Source organism: Eimeria tenella, genomic scaffold, assembly GCF_000499545.2.
Source record: "Eimeria tenella Houghton genomic scaffold, Eth_scaff67, whole genome shotgun sequence".
Taxonomy (NCBI): domain Eukaryota; phylum Apicomplexa; class Conoidasida; order Eucoccidiorida; family Eimeriidae; genus Eimeria; species Eimeria tenella.
This window is the reverse complement of record NW_013545792.1, coordinates 110,471-125,407: the sequence shown is the minus strand read 5'-3', so window position 1 is coordinate 125,407 and position 14,937 is coordinate 110,471. Positions and strand designations below refer to the sequence as shown.

Here is a 14,937-nt window from a genome sequence, read left to right as displayed (position 1 = left end):
GTCGGAGCTGCAGAGAATGTTGAGGGCCACAAGGAGACAAGCAGCATATGCTGTAACCTTCTTGTGCTTCCGAGTGACGCAGCTGCCGCTGCTGCTGTGACGTTGCCCGCCCAAGAGCTGCTCGGGCGCTGCCGTTGCTGCAGCTTTTGCAGCATCACAAAGAAACAAAAAACCTCTTGGGTTTCACTTAAAAAGACAGCAGCATTTGCTAGCAGTATTGGGTAGGGCTGGTCGCTGCCAGTTGTCGGCTGCGGCTGTGCCTTGCTCCTGGGGCTTCTGCTGCTGCTGCTGCTGCTACCGCTGAGACTTTTGCTGCAGCGACAATGTGTGGAGTTATTAATTCTGCTGTTGATGGCTTTGCTTCTGTTGAGGCTCAACGCCCTGCGGAGTGGGACAGGCAGAACCTGCCAGGGTGAGCAGTCTTCGCAGCAGTGTCAGCAGCAGCAGCAGCAGCAGCAGCAACAACAGCCTAGCCTCCCCTCCGGAACATCAGCGCAGCTCGTAGCAGTTCACAGGGGGAAAAAATCAAATATAAAAAGGTTTTGTTTCGTCTCTGAAGCAGCAGCAGCTGCCGTTGCACCTACGCGACCTCGCTGCTGCCGAGACCCAACCCCCTAAAATCATAAGTTGAGCCACAGAGCTTCTGTGCCGCCAGCTCAAGAAAACAAAAACAAGCCAGCTAGCTGCCAGCTAGCCGCAGTTGGCTGGCTAGCTAGCCAGCTTCTCCTGCTCAGGACAGGAGCTCTGTGCTTACTTTAGCTCATTGAAGAAGAGGGTGAAGGAAAATGTAACCTGACGGTTTGTATACAGTGGCAGATCAAGCAGCACCAACACAAGAAGGCTGGGCCACGAGCAGCAGCAGCAGCAGCACCAGTGAGGTGCCTCCAGTGGGAATGATTTAAGGCCAAATGGCGCCCAAGCTTTTGGCTGCAGCAGCTGTCAAAGCTTTTTGACTTCTGCTGCTGCCACTGCTGCTGTAGAGTTTATTGTCGCCTTCTTGCAGCGCGAGCCTTACTGCGAGGGTCCTCCTGCTGCTGACCTCTCCTGCTCCTGGTGTTGCTGCTGCGAGTATTGCCTCTGCTGCTGTTGCCGAACACAAGGTGTTTCTTCACAGGCGGCCTGCGGCTGCTCCAGTTGACTCCCAATTGTTGCCAGGCACGCAGCAGGGCTTTGGAGCTTTTCAGTGTACTTGCTGCCGCCGCTGCTGCTCCTGTTGCTGCTGCTGCTCCTGTTGCTGCTGCGTCTGGTTGGCGATTAGGGCGACTGTACGCACACCTCACAGCCACGTAGCTGCTGGGGCAGCAGTCCAGTGGACCACTGGTCACAACGAGCCGCCACGCTGTGCTCTATGAAACGATGCTAACCCATTTTGCTGCACTTGTGGCTGCCAAGCCAAGCGCGGGGATGCAGGAGCTGCAGCCACGAAATGCGCCCCTCGGGGGGCCCCACAGCAGCAGAATCAGCAGCGCAGCAGGCAGAGACGCCCTTGCAGCGGGAAGCGCGGCAGCAGCAGCAGCAGTGACAAACTAAATGAAATTTAACCGGGTCAACAACAAAACCGACAAGACGGAGTGAGACGCTGCGTGCTGAGGCGTACGTACACCTCAGTGGGCTCTCGCGAGGAGACAAGAGGGCATCTCGTGCCCATTTACAAGTCACTGCGCCGCAGAATTTTGCTGCTGCACTAAATAATTAACAACACAAGAGAACAGGAAACAAACACCCGTCGCTGCCGGCGAGACAAAGCGCTGGCTGGTAACTGCACCACGGCGATGCAGACGGAGAAAAACGTGCTGCTGCTGCTGCTTCTGCTGCTGCTGCTTCTGCTGCTGCTTCTGCTGCTGCTTCTGCTGCTGCTTCTTAGAGCAGAGCATGCAGGAGCAGGCTATCTAGTCCGAAAGAAAGACAACTCAACAGAACAACGCTGGCAATTCGCCGCAAACTAGACACATCAACTCACGCCCAGCCACAGGGCCCCAGGGGCCCCCCAAGGGGACCCCCAAGGGGCCCCAGCGAGGAGGGGGGAGGAGCAAAGAAAAAGTCTTACGCCACTGCTGCAGCATCTCTTCAAAGAAGGCAGCCATCACATATCAGCGCGGCTTCGTGGCCGCTGCGCCTGCTGCTGCTGCTGTCGCTGCTGCTGCTGCGGCGGCTGCGGCGGCGGAGGCGGCGTGCGAGAGTGAGGATAGAAGCGTTGCGAGGAAGAACGTGGGTCGGAGCTCTGGTAGTGCAGCTGCTGCTGCTGCTGCTGCGGATACGAATCAGTCATCTGAGAGTCTTTGTAAGCTGCGCGCAAGGAAAACTTCACTTGCTGTTGCTCTAGAGGTAGTACCGCCTGATCCTGCTGCTGCTGCGGCGGCGGCGGCTGCCTGCCTCTGTAAGCAGCACTGCGGTGCTGCTGCCGCTGCTGCTGCCTTCCGCCGGGAAGCCACTGCAGCTGCTGCTGAGGATACTGATGCAATTCTTGCCGGTGAGGTGCAAACATGGCTGGCTGCGCTGCAGCTGGAAGATGCCGCAGCTGCTGCTGCAGCAGCAGCAGCTGCTGATGCTGCAGCGCATGCAGTGGCACCCGCTGCAGCTGCGGGGGAGGGATGGGAGGAGGTGGGGGGTATGCAGGAGGGGGCGGATATGGTGGAGGGGGCGGGGGGACTGGGTAGAATTTGGGGTGGTGCGAGACTGAAACTGCTGCAGGGGCGCTAGCTGCTGCCGCTGCTGCTGCTGCTGCGGACGCTGCTCGGGAGGCACGGCGTCTCCGTTGCCGCCTTTGTCTCTGCGACCGCGCCTGGTTACTTCGGGCTACCGTCGCAGCTGCCTCTTGCTGTCCGGGGTCTGCTGCAGCTGCGGCTGCTCCTGCTGCTGCTGCTTCTGTTGCTGCTGTTGCCGCTTTGTCGCAGCTTCCTTCACCAGCTGCTTCGCCTTCAGATGCTTTCACAGAAAGCTGCTGGCTTTGCTCTGCAGCTTTGCTGTTGCTGCTGCTGGCGTGCAGGGCAGACTGTGCTTCTGCTGCTCTGCGCGAAACCTGCTGCTGCCGCTGTAACTGACCCTCCTCCGGCGCCTTATGCAGCTGCATCCGTCCCTCTATGCCCGTCTGCTGCTGCTGCTGCTGCTGCTGCTGCTCCAGGTCATCCCGAGCCTGGTTCTGAGTGCGCAGCACTTTGCGGATGCGGCTGTTCTCGGACAGCGTAGCAGCCGCAGCAGCACTTGCAGCAGATCTGGGAGGTGGCTCGTCCACGCGCCTCCCCACTAGCAGCAGCTGCGGCATTCGCTGCTGCTGCTGCGGCGCTTCGACCTGCTGCTGCGTCTCTGACGGTGCCGCATCGCTGAGTTCTGAAGTCTCCGTCGCTGCTTTCGCTTCGGCTGCAGCCGCTGCTGCTGCTGCTTCTGCTGCTGCCTCTGCTGCAGCTGCCTCGCGGGCTTTTCTCCTGCTGCTGCGTTTGCGCAGCTTCTCCAAAACAGCAACACACAAGATGCTCGACCGCATCGCAGCGCGGACCTGCTGGCGCCTCTCTGCAGCAGCTGCAGCAGCCGCTGCTGCAGCCGCTGCCGCTGCCATCCACTCCCCCTCTCCCTCATCCTGCAGCCACTGCTGCACCTCGAGCAGCTGCATTGCTGCGCTGCTAGACAGGAACACTGCAGAGGTGCCCAATTTCCAGGGCCTCGCCGATTGTTCTCGCTGCGCCTCTGCTGCTGCTGCTGCTGCAGCTTCCGCTGCTGTTGCAGCTGTCTCTACTTCTGAAGTGGCGGCTTTGCACTCTGTTTCAGTAAGAGCAGCAGGCAAAGAGGCTTCACTGTTGCGCAGTCTTGCTGCTGCAGCAACAAATGCAGCTACCGCTGCAACAGCAGCAGCCGGACTGTTCGGTGCAGGATGGCCATTTCGCAGCAGCAGCTCCGCTGCGGCTTTTTCCACAGTCTTCAGGTGTACAGACACCGGGAACCACTGTCGCTGCAGGAGCGCGTGCTGCGGCAGCAAAAGTCTCCTTTGCAGCAGCTGCTGTTGCAGCACAGTGGCCGGCAAACAAACGGCAAAAGAACAGCTGCACTTAGGGGGTGAAAGACAATCCAGAAGCGCTGCTGCAGCTGCAGGAAGCGAAGGCGTCGCCCCCAGCAGCCAGCTGCTGTTGCTGCTTCTGCTGCTGCCTTCAGCTCCGGCAAGGCGCTGCAGCAGCCACGGCAGCAGCGGAGGAGACAAGTTCACCAGCGCTCTGTTTGCTGCTGTGCTGCAGCGAACAACCCCAGCAGCAAAACCATCCACAGTGTATGTACTCTTGCCCCACGCATGTCTCAGAGTTAGGGAAAGAGGAGAAGAGCTGTCTGTGTTGCTGCTACTGCTGCTAACGCTGCGGCAGAGCGCCAAATTTGCTGCAGGCAGCTGCTGCTGCAGCTTCTGGAAGAAGAATTGATCCCTCTGCTCGTCTCTGATTATTGGAGACCTTGCAGCATCACAGAGCAACCCAAACACGCTAATTTGCCGCTGCTTCTTGGAGCTGCTGCTGCTGCGGCCCTCCAGCAGCGCCAAAGCCGGCAATGCCGCTTCCTCCTCTCCAGAGCTAAAGACAGAGCTGGGCTGCTGGTGTCCCTGGTGTCTACGCAGTTGCTGCTCCTGCAGCGTTTGCTGCTGCAGCAATTCTTCCATGCCTTGATGCAGTTCAGCGGTCTCTCTAGGTGAGAGTACTCGCTGCTCGGAATGCTGCTGCAAAAGTTGCTGCAGCAGCTGCTGCTGCATGTGCTGCAGCAGCTTCTCGTTCAAAAAGTTGCTACAGAGGCGACTCAGGCCCGCTGAGAAGAAGCGCGGCGCATGGCTTGCTGCTGCTGCTGCTGCTGCTGCTGCTGTGGCGTCCTCCTCACTATCTGGCAGGAAGTCCACAGTTTCCAGCAGCACTACTGCAGCTGCTGCTCTTCCAAGCTCTGACTGCGAGGATGGGCGCGGCCTAAAGTGGCTCGAGAGAGAGCTAAACAGGCACTCCGGCGGCCTTCGCGTCTCAGCTTGTGCTGCTTCTGCTGCCGTGCCCCCTGCTGCTGCTGCTGCAGCTGCTTCTCTGGAGTCTGAACAGGTGCTGCAGCAGCAAGGCAGCACAAAATCTTCACCCTGTGGAGCCGCTGCAGGTGTTTGCTGCACTGCAGCAGCGAGGGCTGTCAGTTGACGCCCCCCAAGCTCTGCTACCCACCCCACCAGGTGTCTGTACACCTGAGATGCAGCAGCAGCAGCGCGCCGCGCTGCTGCAATAGGGGCCAGGTCGGAATCGAAGCACAAGAATGGCGAAGAAACAAACAAGTTTTCCAAATCGTCGGCCCCTGACCCCATAGCCTCCAAACAACAGAAAAAGAAAAAATCCCTCACCACCTGCAGCAGCAGCAAGATCACGAGCAGCAGCAGCAGCAACAACAGCGGTCAGCAGTAACAAGCAAGTAAGGTTTCGTACTCTGCACAAGAGCAAAATCAGCAACTGCAGCAAACCAGAGGGCGCTAGCAATAAGAGAATGCTTCTCCACGCATATTAGAGCTCCGCACCCTACGTGACACAGCAGCAGCAGCAGCAAACGGCTTACTGAAGCAGCACTTCTGTTTTGAAGTTTGCTGTGGCCTGATGGAGGCGTGAAGGAGATACAGGGTAGAGCAGCAGCAACAATTAGCCCTCTGGCTATCTGCTGCTTCACTTCGCAACAAACACCTAAAATAGACAAAATACTGCTAACAGTTCCCCAGGTCAAAGGCCATGAGGCTTCTTCCCTTTCCGGGGCAGCTAGCTGCTGCAGCAGCGTCGCAACAGCAGCAGCTGCTGTTGCTGCTGCTGCTGCTTCGCTCGCCCGCGTTTTCGAAAGGTCAAAATCTGCTTCTGCTGCCGCGGCACCTTCAGCGTTGGGTGCTTCGCTGGGCACTGACGCAGCTGCAGCAGCAACAGCAGCAGCTGCGCCCGCTGTTTTCGCTGCTGCTTCCCTGCTGGCCTCCAGGAGTGCAGTCCTCACAAGTTGCAGCAGGACAAATGATGCGGAGTCATCAACAGCAGCAGCTGCTGCTGCAGCAGCAGCACCAAACACCGGCGCAGCAGCAGCCCTGTCAGCGGCGAGGAATAGAGGGTGCACGTACACCTGGCACTCAGGGACGCTCGCCACACCTGCTGCAGCACCTGCTGCCGCTGCTGTTTCTGCTGCTGCTGCTGCTCGGGGTGCTGCTGACCCGCTTCTGGCGCGAAGAGCAAACTGTGTCGAGACACAGGCCTGGGAGAACCACTTGCTGCTGCTGCTGCTGCTGCTGTAGTGCGGGGATGCCACGGAGGTAAGCCCTCGCACCAGGAATGACCAGGCCCTGCAAATTCTGTTTATAAAGTCGCTGATAGAACTGATTGCTTCTCTCCTTCCTGTTGCTGCTGCTGCTGCTGCTGCGTCTGGATCCTCGGACTCCGCTGCTGTTGCCTTCTGGAGCTTATGGAAGCAGTAGCTAATAGCAGCGGCAGCCAGCGCTGCTTTGGGGCTGCCTGAGGGTCCCAGGAGCAGGACAGCATGGACAGGAGGCAGCAAAACGTGCTGCTGCGCTGCAGCAGCAGCAGCACATGTGTTGTCGAGGAAGAGGCAAGCCGCTGGCGTCTCTCCATCAGCAGCTTCTCGAGGCAGCAGCTCCCTAAACGACAAGAGGCTGCGCGCTGCATCATCGAGCCCCTGCTGCGGCTGCTGCTGCTGCTGGTGCTCACTGTGCTGCTGCTGCTCCCTCCGCTCTTGCTGCTGCTGCTCCTGCTGCCGATCCGTCAGCTGTGGCCCCTCCCGCTGCTCCTCTCCCTGGGAGATATGCTCCTGCGCCACTCGCCGCTGCTGCTGCTGATAGAGGGAAGCAGCAGCGCGCAGGAAAGCTTCGTCAATCAAACTGAAGATGTGCGGCTTGCGCTGTTTGCCAGTTGCTGCTGCTCCCGTTGCAACTGTTCCTCCTGCTGCTGCCAGTGCGGGGGACGTTGGATGCACTGCAGGGTTGCTGCTGCTGTGACTGCCCCTGCTAGCGGAAGCAGCAAGGAGTGCTCGGCCCGCCCAGGTGAACTCCAAAGGAGAACCCTCCATTGTGTGAGCAGCAGAAGCTGTCGCTGCTGCTGCTCTTGGTGAACCTGCTCAGCCTCCTGCTGCTGCCGCCAACTCTCGCCAGGATTGGGCGAAGCACAGAGACAACAGCCAGAAATGGACAGCAGACAGCACGTCCTACAGTTGTTCGCCCTCGTGGCCGTGCTGCAGCAGCAGAAGCAGCCAGGTGGTGATGCTGCTGCTTCCTGCTACCGATCTGGTGTTTCTTTCGCTGCAGCGGCTCCTCCGAGAGCAGTAATCCCTTGCAAATCGCACTCAGCAACAGAGGACACAAAAAAGCGTCTCCTTTCCCCTGATTCCTACTGGAGGGGCGCCGCCGACTGGAGTTGCTGCTGTTGCTGGTGCTGCTTTAACTGCTGCCGCAGTCACGCTGCAGCACGCAGCGTGCAGCTGCGGCCTTGCAGCAGAATAAATTTGGTAGTAAGCACCAAAACAATCGAACAAGAGGATAAGACAAACTGCTGCTGGAGCAGCGGCCCGTGAAGCCGCGACGCTGCAACGGACTTTTTCTGTTGCGCTGCGCTCAGCGGGAGCAGCAGCTGCTGCTGCAACAGCAGTTGTTGCTGATCCTGTGTCTGGAACGGTCCTATGGACGGCGGAATGAACTAAAATAAATTTGAACAATTTAAACTTTACATTTTAAACAGATTCGCTACTCGTTACTCCTCTGTTCCAGATGGGCCCCCCAAGTATGCCGAGCTTGTAGGTGCAGGGGCCCCTCGAGTCCAGTAGCCGCTCCAGCTGGAGCAGGCGCTCTCGCAGTTGCTGCTGTAAGCACTCTCTGAAGCCTTTCTCTCTCTTAACCTGAGACAAGCCAGGCCCAGAAATGGCATTAGGAGCAAGAATAGCCCCGTAAATCGCCGATTTGCTGATCTGGACTGGGCGCAGCAGGTGACCAGCTGCTGCATGGGGCCCTTCGCCCTCAAGGCTGACAGCAGCTTCTCTTCGTAAACAGGATTTCTGTTTTCTATGCGTGGCACGGGATTAGCTACTGCTGCTGCTGCTACCATGCAAGGCTTCTTTGCATCCAGAAGGAGGCACAAGCTGCACAAGCATACTCAGCAGCAGAATCAGTAGGTAGCAGCAGCAGCAGGGCCAGGGGCAGCAGCAGCATCAGACAAAGTCTGTCAAAGAGGAAGATGAAGCTTCAAGACCAGGAGCCGCTGCAGGGCCGCACGCGCAGCAGCAGCACCAGCAGCAACAGCACGATGCAGCAACTGCTTTTTGATCCCTTTTGCCCCCACCCCCTTATTATTCTTACAGGAGCTGGTAGACTAGCGGTCGACGAAGACATGCTGCTGCTTCTGCTGTTTTTTGGCGTCTTTGCCATTTGTCCTGCTGCTGCTGCTGCTGCAGTTATTGGATTTCTCGATTCTCCTGCCACCCACGCAGCATGAGCTAGTGTGGCTGCTTCTACTGCTGCTTCTGTTTGTTTCAACTTGCTGCAGGGCTCGGCAGCAAAAGCGGAATCCCCTTGTACCGGAAGCAGCAGCAGCAGCGGCAACGAAAGCAGCGTTTTCCCAAGGGGACGCAGCAAACAGGGCCGTATTCTAAACGAGGGCAGCAGCAGCAGCAGCAGCAGCAGCAGCGCGTGTCATCTTCAGGCGTATGGGGAGCTTTTAGCTCGGAGCAGGCTACAGTAGTTAAAGCTTTGGAGTCTCCCGCTGACTGGTCAGCTGCAGCACCTACGGCTGTGATGTCTGCTGCTGCAGCTGCTGTGCCTGCTGCGGCTGCTGCTGCTGTTCTGCAGCAGCAGCAGCCACAGCAGGCACAGCAGTTGCCTGTGTTTCACGTTTTCCCGTTTGAATCGCTGCAGTGCTGTCCTGTGCTGAGCATGAGTGCATTCTCGATCTGCTGCTGCTGCTGCTGCTGTTGCTGCTGCATCAGGATGACGCGCTTTTGGTTTGCAGCACACCCTCCTGGACTGTACGCGCAGTCCTTCCCGTCGCTGTCGCACTTTGTGTTGGCGCTGCTGCTGCTGCAGCAGCCAAAGCGGTTGCTGCTGCTGACACAGAACGTCGACAACTTGGAACGTTATGCGCTGCTGCTGCTGCTGTCTCTCTTTGCTGCGCCCGAGTCTGCCCTTCGCCTTTTTTTGCCGCAGCAGAATTACTTCAGGGGCCACCAGCAGCAACAAAGTTTTGAACGGAAGGGCCCCGAAAGGCAGCAGCAACAGCAGCAGCAGCAGTGCTGTCTCGTTACTATGGAGAATGGGCTTCTTGCCGCGGTACGAGCCGCCGCAGCACCTGGTGCCTTTGTTGACCCAAACGCCGCTGAAGCAGCAACAGTAGCAGCTGCAGCAGCATCAACCGGGTCCATAACCACTGCTGCTGCTGCTGCTGCTGCGTTTCCACTGAATTATTCTTTATTTCATCTGCCCTCGTTCCTTCCGCTCGTTGAACTGCACGGGAACGTGTTTTTCTTCAGGTGCGTTGGCCATATGCTGCAGCAGCAGCAGCAGCAAAAGCCTGCTGCATGCCCTTTTCAGTTCGACGCAGCATTGCACCACACTCAAGTCCTGTGGGTTTCCATAAGTGAAAAAGACGGCAAGGTTGTTCAAGCAGCTACTCCGTTTGCCACTGGAGCCGTAGAAGGAGCAGCAGCTGTGGAAGCAGCAGCAGCTGCATCGGGTGCAGCAAAAGGGTGGCGTCTACAGCCAGCGTGTCCTGCATGCGGAAGCTGCTGTCTGCCTCTGTGTCTCCTTTTTGATGAGTGCCTTTTTTCTCCCCACGCGGCATTTGCTGCTGAAGGTTTCAACAGAGCGTTGCTGCTTGCTGCTACCGCTGCTGCTGTTACGGGCAAATGCGGCGCTGCATCTGCTGCAGCAGCTGAAGCAGCTGCAGCTCAAGGATTGTTTGACCCTAGCTTTTTGCTGCTACAGCCAGACCAGCAGCAGGCGCCTCCACCCCGGCTAGCTGAGCTACAGCGGCCGTCAGTGCGTGGCGTCTTGCAGCAGCCGGTTGCTGCTGCTGTTGCTGCTGCTGCTAGCGGTGAACACGATCAGCCGTCTCCAGCAGGGACCTCCCTAAAAGACTCTGTTGCACTCGTCAAGAAACAGCAGTTCGTGACACATTGTAGCACCTGCCATTGCTGCTCCGGCGACGCCACTAGCACAAGCAGCAAGTGCTGCGCTGCTGCTGCATTCCACCTCACATGCAGGGGTGGCGCTAGGTGTGCATGCAATATCTGTTGTTCTCCCGGCCACTGGCTGCTGCCCCGCTGCGGTGCAAGCATGGCAGCAGCAGAGACTGCTGTTGCTGAGGCCGCAGCTGCTTCCGCTACAGACCACAATTCCGGAGAGGCTGGCCGCTCGGCTGCTTCCAGCTGTCCAAGCAGCAGCAGTGGCAGTAGAAGCAGCAGAAAGGAGTGGGTGCCAGGTGCGCCCCCTGTTGCTTTGCTGCTAGGAACTTCTTTAACTACGGCCAGCAGTGACTGGCTGCTGCTGCTGCTGCAACAGTTCGGAGGAGAGGCGTTAGCCGTGAACAATGGTGACGGGCCTCTAGATGTGTGCTTCGATTTTAATGTGGCCCAGCAGCAAGTCCTCATTGACACGGGCAACGCCGTTGTAAAGGCCGCTTTATCGCTGCAGCAAGAGCAGCAATTAGACGATCAGGAGCAGCAACGTCAGCAGGAACTGTGTAAGAAGAAGCAGCAGCAACAGCTGCGGGCAGCGCAACACTGGGGCCCCAGCACAGATACCAGCAGCAGCGGCTGCTGCTGCAGCGCCAGTGCGGAGCAGAAGCAGCAGCCCCAGCCAGAAGCAAGAGCCGCAGCGGCAGCGCCCGCAGTAGCGGCAGCAGCAGCAGAATTGCGTCAGTGTCTGTCCCTGGCAGGCCCCCAGTTTGAATATGCAGGGGCAGCAGCAGCGGGTGGCGTTGCTGTTACCTGCCGCAGCCGCCGCGTGCGGCGCCTGAGAGAAGACTTAGGGGACTTTCTGGAACGGCTGTGTCCGTCCGACACATTTGGTTGGCTGCAGCGCCACCACCAAAGGCTCAGAGACGCGCACAAAGATGCCCTTGCAGCTGCCTGGAAGGCAGCAGCAACCAGTGACGCAGCAGCGGCGGCCCTTGCGTCCTCTGCCGCTGCAGCTGCAACGACCCTCCAAAAATCTACAGAAATCAGCAGCTAGCGCAGCCTGTTGCCTCTGCAGCGTGCAGCATCGTCTGGAGCATAAGTGAGGCCTGCACTGGTTTTTTAACGCAACTGGAAGGCGCTAGTTTCGCAAATGCATGGTTATTGTCATGAACTGAAACGACTTGCAACACATTGCTAGGGCCAGCGGCAGCAGCAACTGCAGCAGTTGCACCAGCAACAGCGGCCGCTGCCCAGAGGTGCCTCAGATCTTATCTCAGAATTTGCCTTTTTTAGCGCTGCTATTGCGGGTAGGGCTGTCCTCGCGGGGCAACAGCGACAGCAGTCTGGTGGTGCTGCAGGCCCAGCAAGTTGGAGTTACGCGCACTTAGCTCTTAGCTTTCTGCTCAATCTGCTGTAATTGCTGCTGCAGCTTTTATGCATAACACTGAGCACGAGCAAGCAAGTGCAGCCACAGCTGCACCTAGATCAAATGCGCCCGCAACTCCAGCCTCGTTAGGTTCAGTAGAGGTTGAGTTTCGTAACAACTGTGAGCCTTATTTGTTGGTCTAAAGAGGCGCAGACTGCCAGTCCTGTCTTCTGAGGGTGCCAGTCCCAGGCCACCACTGGCTGGCTGCTAACTTCGGCGTCGTTGAGAACTTGCTGGGTTCCAACGATCCCACGGGCTAAGCCAGTCTCAGGGTCCGTCAGGCTGCGCTGCTCGGGGTAAGAGTAGAGCAGGACAGTCACCTGCCATGGCAGCAGCAGAGGTCCCACAGGCACAAATGAAAAACAAACAGCAGCAGCAGCAGGCACTTTAGCAGCGGCAACAGCTGTTGCTGAGGCTGTTGCCACTGCTACTGCTGCACTATGCGACGGCAAACAAGGCCCGAGAGAGCATGGAGTTGAGTAAGGAAACAGCATAAATTAAGGGTGCCTCACCGTTCCGCTGCCGCAAGAAGCTGCGGCGATTTCTCTGTTTTGAGGGAGTGGGTACACACCCCAAATGGTGCCTACAGAGGAACTCAAGACCCCAAAACAACAGCAATTCTTTAGCAGATACCACAGCAGACAGGGTCTTGCAGTAGTCCCAGCTTTATGCAACAGCAGCGGCGGGGGCTCATCAATGGACCCCCAGTCACTTGAGGGAGGACCAGGTATTTGAAATGCACGCAGCTTCATCCCAAGGGTCTGCTACAGGTGCAGTTCGTGTTGCTGAAGCTGCAGGGCTTGCAGTTACGGGCTGAAGCCCCTCGGCAAATCGGTTGCGGCTTACCTGCAGAAATCTGCTGCTCTCCAAAGGCGTATCCTTCTTCCGGGTGGCATGTCCTGAGATCAGCTGTGAAAAGGCGCCCCTCGAGCGCGGCCACGAGCAGCTTGTTGAGGCATATGTCTGCTCTATCAGTGGCAATGCCGCAGACTCCATAATCCAGGTTGCGCTCTGTCAGCAAACGCATGCTGCGGAGGTCGAACAGCTTCACGTCGCCGTTGTCGTAGCCGCAGCCAATAACGCCCCCCCGGCCAATGCCTTCTGTGCAATCTCCCCAGCACACGGCCCAGCACTCCGCAGCTTCTTCCCCTTCTGCAGGCTCCAGCGACACTACCTAGTACACATGCGGGAACAGGAAAACCCAAATGCATCACAAAAGCATCAGCAGAGTTCCTGTGGCTGCACTTGCTGCTGCTGCAGTCAATACTCAGGCTAGAGAAGCTGTGTCTTATGCCAGATGCACTCAACACTGATGCACTCCATTACAAACGTTTTTGACTTGTGGTTCCGTATCGAAAGCTCTGCCTGCTTCTCGCTGTTTCTCGGTCTGAGTCTTTCTTTGACTCTTTTTGCCTTTCGCTTTGGCCTGTGTCGTGTATCCTCTTTCTCTCTGTTCTCTTTGTTTGTAGGTATGGCCTTTCTACTGCCGTTTGCTGTGCAGCATATCTTTAATCATGTCAGTTCGTCTATCTTTGCCTGCCTTTCATTATGAACGCCATATTTAGTCTATTTTTATGTCCGCCAGTCTTTGTTCCTGTCTGTATGTTTGGCTTTTCGTGTGCCCCTAGATCTTTTTGTGGGCCATTTTTCATTTTTTTTCCTCACGCTCTGCTTCGTCCTCAAGTCCCACACTTTAACTGTTCCTTCCCTCCCCCCTGTCACCGCCAGTGGCTCTTTGGGGTGTGCAGACACTGCGTTGGCGACTGTCTCGTGAGCCTTCAGCTGCCACACGGCCCTTTCCACGCATTCGCTGTCCCAAGCACTCAGGGTCCCATCGAAGTGGCCTTTTACAGGCAAAAAGGAAAATAAACGCAAACAAATGCTAAATCAGAACTGTATGCTCGTCCTTTTACCTTCAATTTACCCGCAACCTCTGTTGTGAATGCTGTTGCTGCTGCTGCAAAGCATTTGGTGCTGTTGATACTGCTGCTGTAGCTGCTCCAGCTGCTGCAGCACGACTGAGCGCGTGCATCCTGCCCTACTGTAGCCCTTTGGCAGTTGCTGCACTTCTGCCGAAACTATAACTACACCAAACTGCAACTACACGCGCTCCCACTACAACGCTAGCAGCACCTGCCAGTCAGGGACCTGCTGCTTTTGCGGCTGCTGCAGCTGCTGCGGTCGTTGAATGCGCAGCTACTGCCGCTGGAACTGCTGCGGTCGTCGAATGTGCAGCTTCCATTGGTGGAGCTGCTGTTGCTGATTAAGCTTACCTGTAAGGATGCAGCGGCCGCTTGCTGGACTGTGTGCAGCAGCCATGCACTTGATTCCCGACTTTGTTTCTTTGTGATGCTGCCTTTTTAGCTGAGCATCGGATAGTCTGTAGACCTCAAGATCCCCAGTGCGCTTCGCGGCTTCGCCGCCAGCGAAGCAGCAAATGCTGTGTGGCACCCAGCAAGCAGCATGGGGCACGTACGACACAGATGCTAGGGAGTGGTTTATTATCTGAGGAGCGTCTTTGGTGTCCATGATGCGCAAGCTGACTTTCAGGCTGGGCCTGCCTTTGTCTGTTTTCGTTTTCCTTCGCTCGTTTCGCTTGTAGCTGCGTACTTGCTATTAATCCGTTTGTCGTCTTCTGCCAGATTGGCTTCTCTTTTTCTCGAACTACTTGCCCGTTTGGGTCTCCTTAGGCCTGCATGCTTGTCTCTTTACCTTCTTCGCTTTTTGTGCAGTTTTCCTCTAAGCATGCAGTGCTTTGCTAGTCTCTCTGCATTTGTTTCTCTATCAGTTGCTGCCTGTGCGTGCCTGTGTTGCTGCGCCCCTGTTCATTGACCCCCTTGTTTCCGCCAGTCCTTGTGTTGGGCCTGGGTTTCTCTTTTTTCTTGATTATATTCTCTTCACCCCTAATTATCTTTGCTTTTTTTATACCTTTTGCTCGTTTTCCGTCTCTCAGGCTGTGCGCCTCTCCCCGTGCAGTGAAAAGCCCGTTCTATCTGTTTGTATCACTATGTCTCGTCTTCGACCTGCAACCTTCTTTTTTCCTGAGTCTAGTGTAGCCTCACTTTGTATTTCTTGATACCGGTGACGTGCAGTTGTCACGTGAGACAGATAGGCGACGTGTACGCGTTGACTCAATGGGCCGTATCCCTTTGTGTGGAGCTACGCGATGTATCCTCAATTCTCCTGCTTCTGTATCTCCTCAGCCGCACATTGCTGCTCCCACTAGCAATTTTTATGCTGGTGTTGATGTTGCTGCTATTGCTGTTTCTCACATACCCTCTGTGGCACTTGTCGTGTGTGGGAGAGCGACGGCGCCCGTAAGGCTATAGCAGCTGGGTGGCTGTGCGTGTTGGTACACCTAAAACCGAATATTC

The 14,937-nt window shown here is 57.0% G+C and overlaps 4 protein-coding genes across 4 annotated transcripts; 1 reads left to right on the top strand and 3 right to left on the bottom strand.

The window, feature by feature from the left end:
* Positions 1-2,083: 2,083 nt before the first annotated feature.
* ETH_00023345 (uncharacterized protein) lies at positions 2,084-7,044 on the bottom strand (the record flags this gene model as incomplete). The annotated part of the gene is made up of 2 exons (XM_013380510.1): positions 2,084-5,341; positions 5,548-7,044. The coding sequence occupies 2 exons, from the start codon at positions 7,042-7,044 to the stop codon at positions 2,084-2,086; spliced, it is 4,755 nt and encodes a 1,584-aa protein (XP_013235964.1).
* Positions 7,045-7,721: 677 nt separating this feature from the next.
* Positions 7,722-8,072, bottom strand: ETH_00023340 (uncharacterized protein; the record flags this gene model as incomplete). Its single annotated transcript, XM_013380509.1, has 1 exon — positions 7,722-8,072. One exon carries the CDS (start codon positions 8,070-8,072, stop codon positions 7,722-7,724), a length of 351 nt encoding a protein of 116 aa, XP_013235963.1.
* A 129-nt stretch (positions 8,073-8,201) lies between these two features.
* Positions 8,202-11,191, top strand: ETH_00023335 (uncharacterized protein; the record flags this gene model as incomplete). The annotated part of the gene is made up of 3 exons (XM_013380508.1): positions 8,202-8,331; positions 8,511-8,733; positions 8,950-11,191. 3 exons carry the CDS (start codon positions 8,202-8,204, stop codon positions 11,189-11,191), a joined length of 2,595 nt encoding a protein of 864 aa, XP_013235962.1.
* A 464-nt stretch (positions 11,192-11,655) lies between these two features.
* ETH_00023330 (WD domain, G-beta repeat-containing protein, putative) lies at positions 11,656-14,092 on the bottom strand (the record flags this gene model as incomplete). The annotated part of the gene is made up of 5 exons (XM_013380507.1): positions 11,656-11,883; positions 12,076-12,146; positions 12,410-12,737; positions 13,229-13,407; positions 13,837-14,092. 5 exons carry the CDS (start codon positions 14,090-14,092, stop codon positions 11,656-11,658), a joined length of 1,062 nt encoding a protein of 353 aa, XP_013235961.1.
* Between the last annotated feature and the right edge of the window lie 845 nt (positions 14,093-14,937).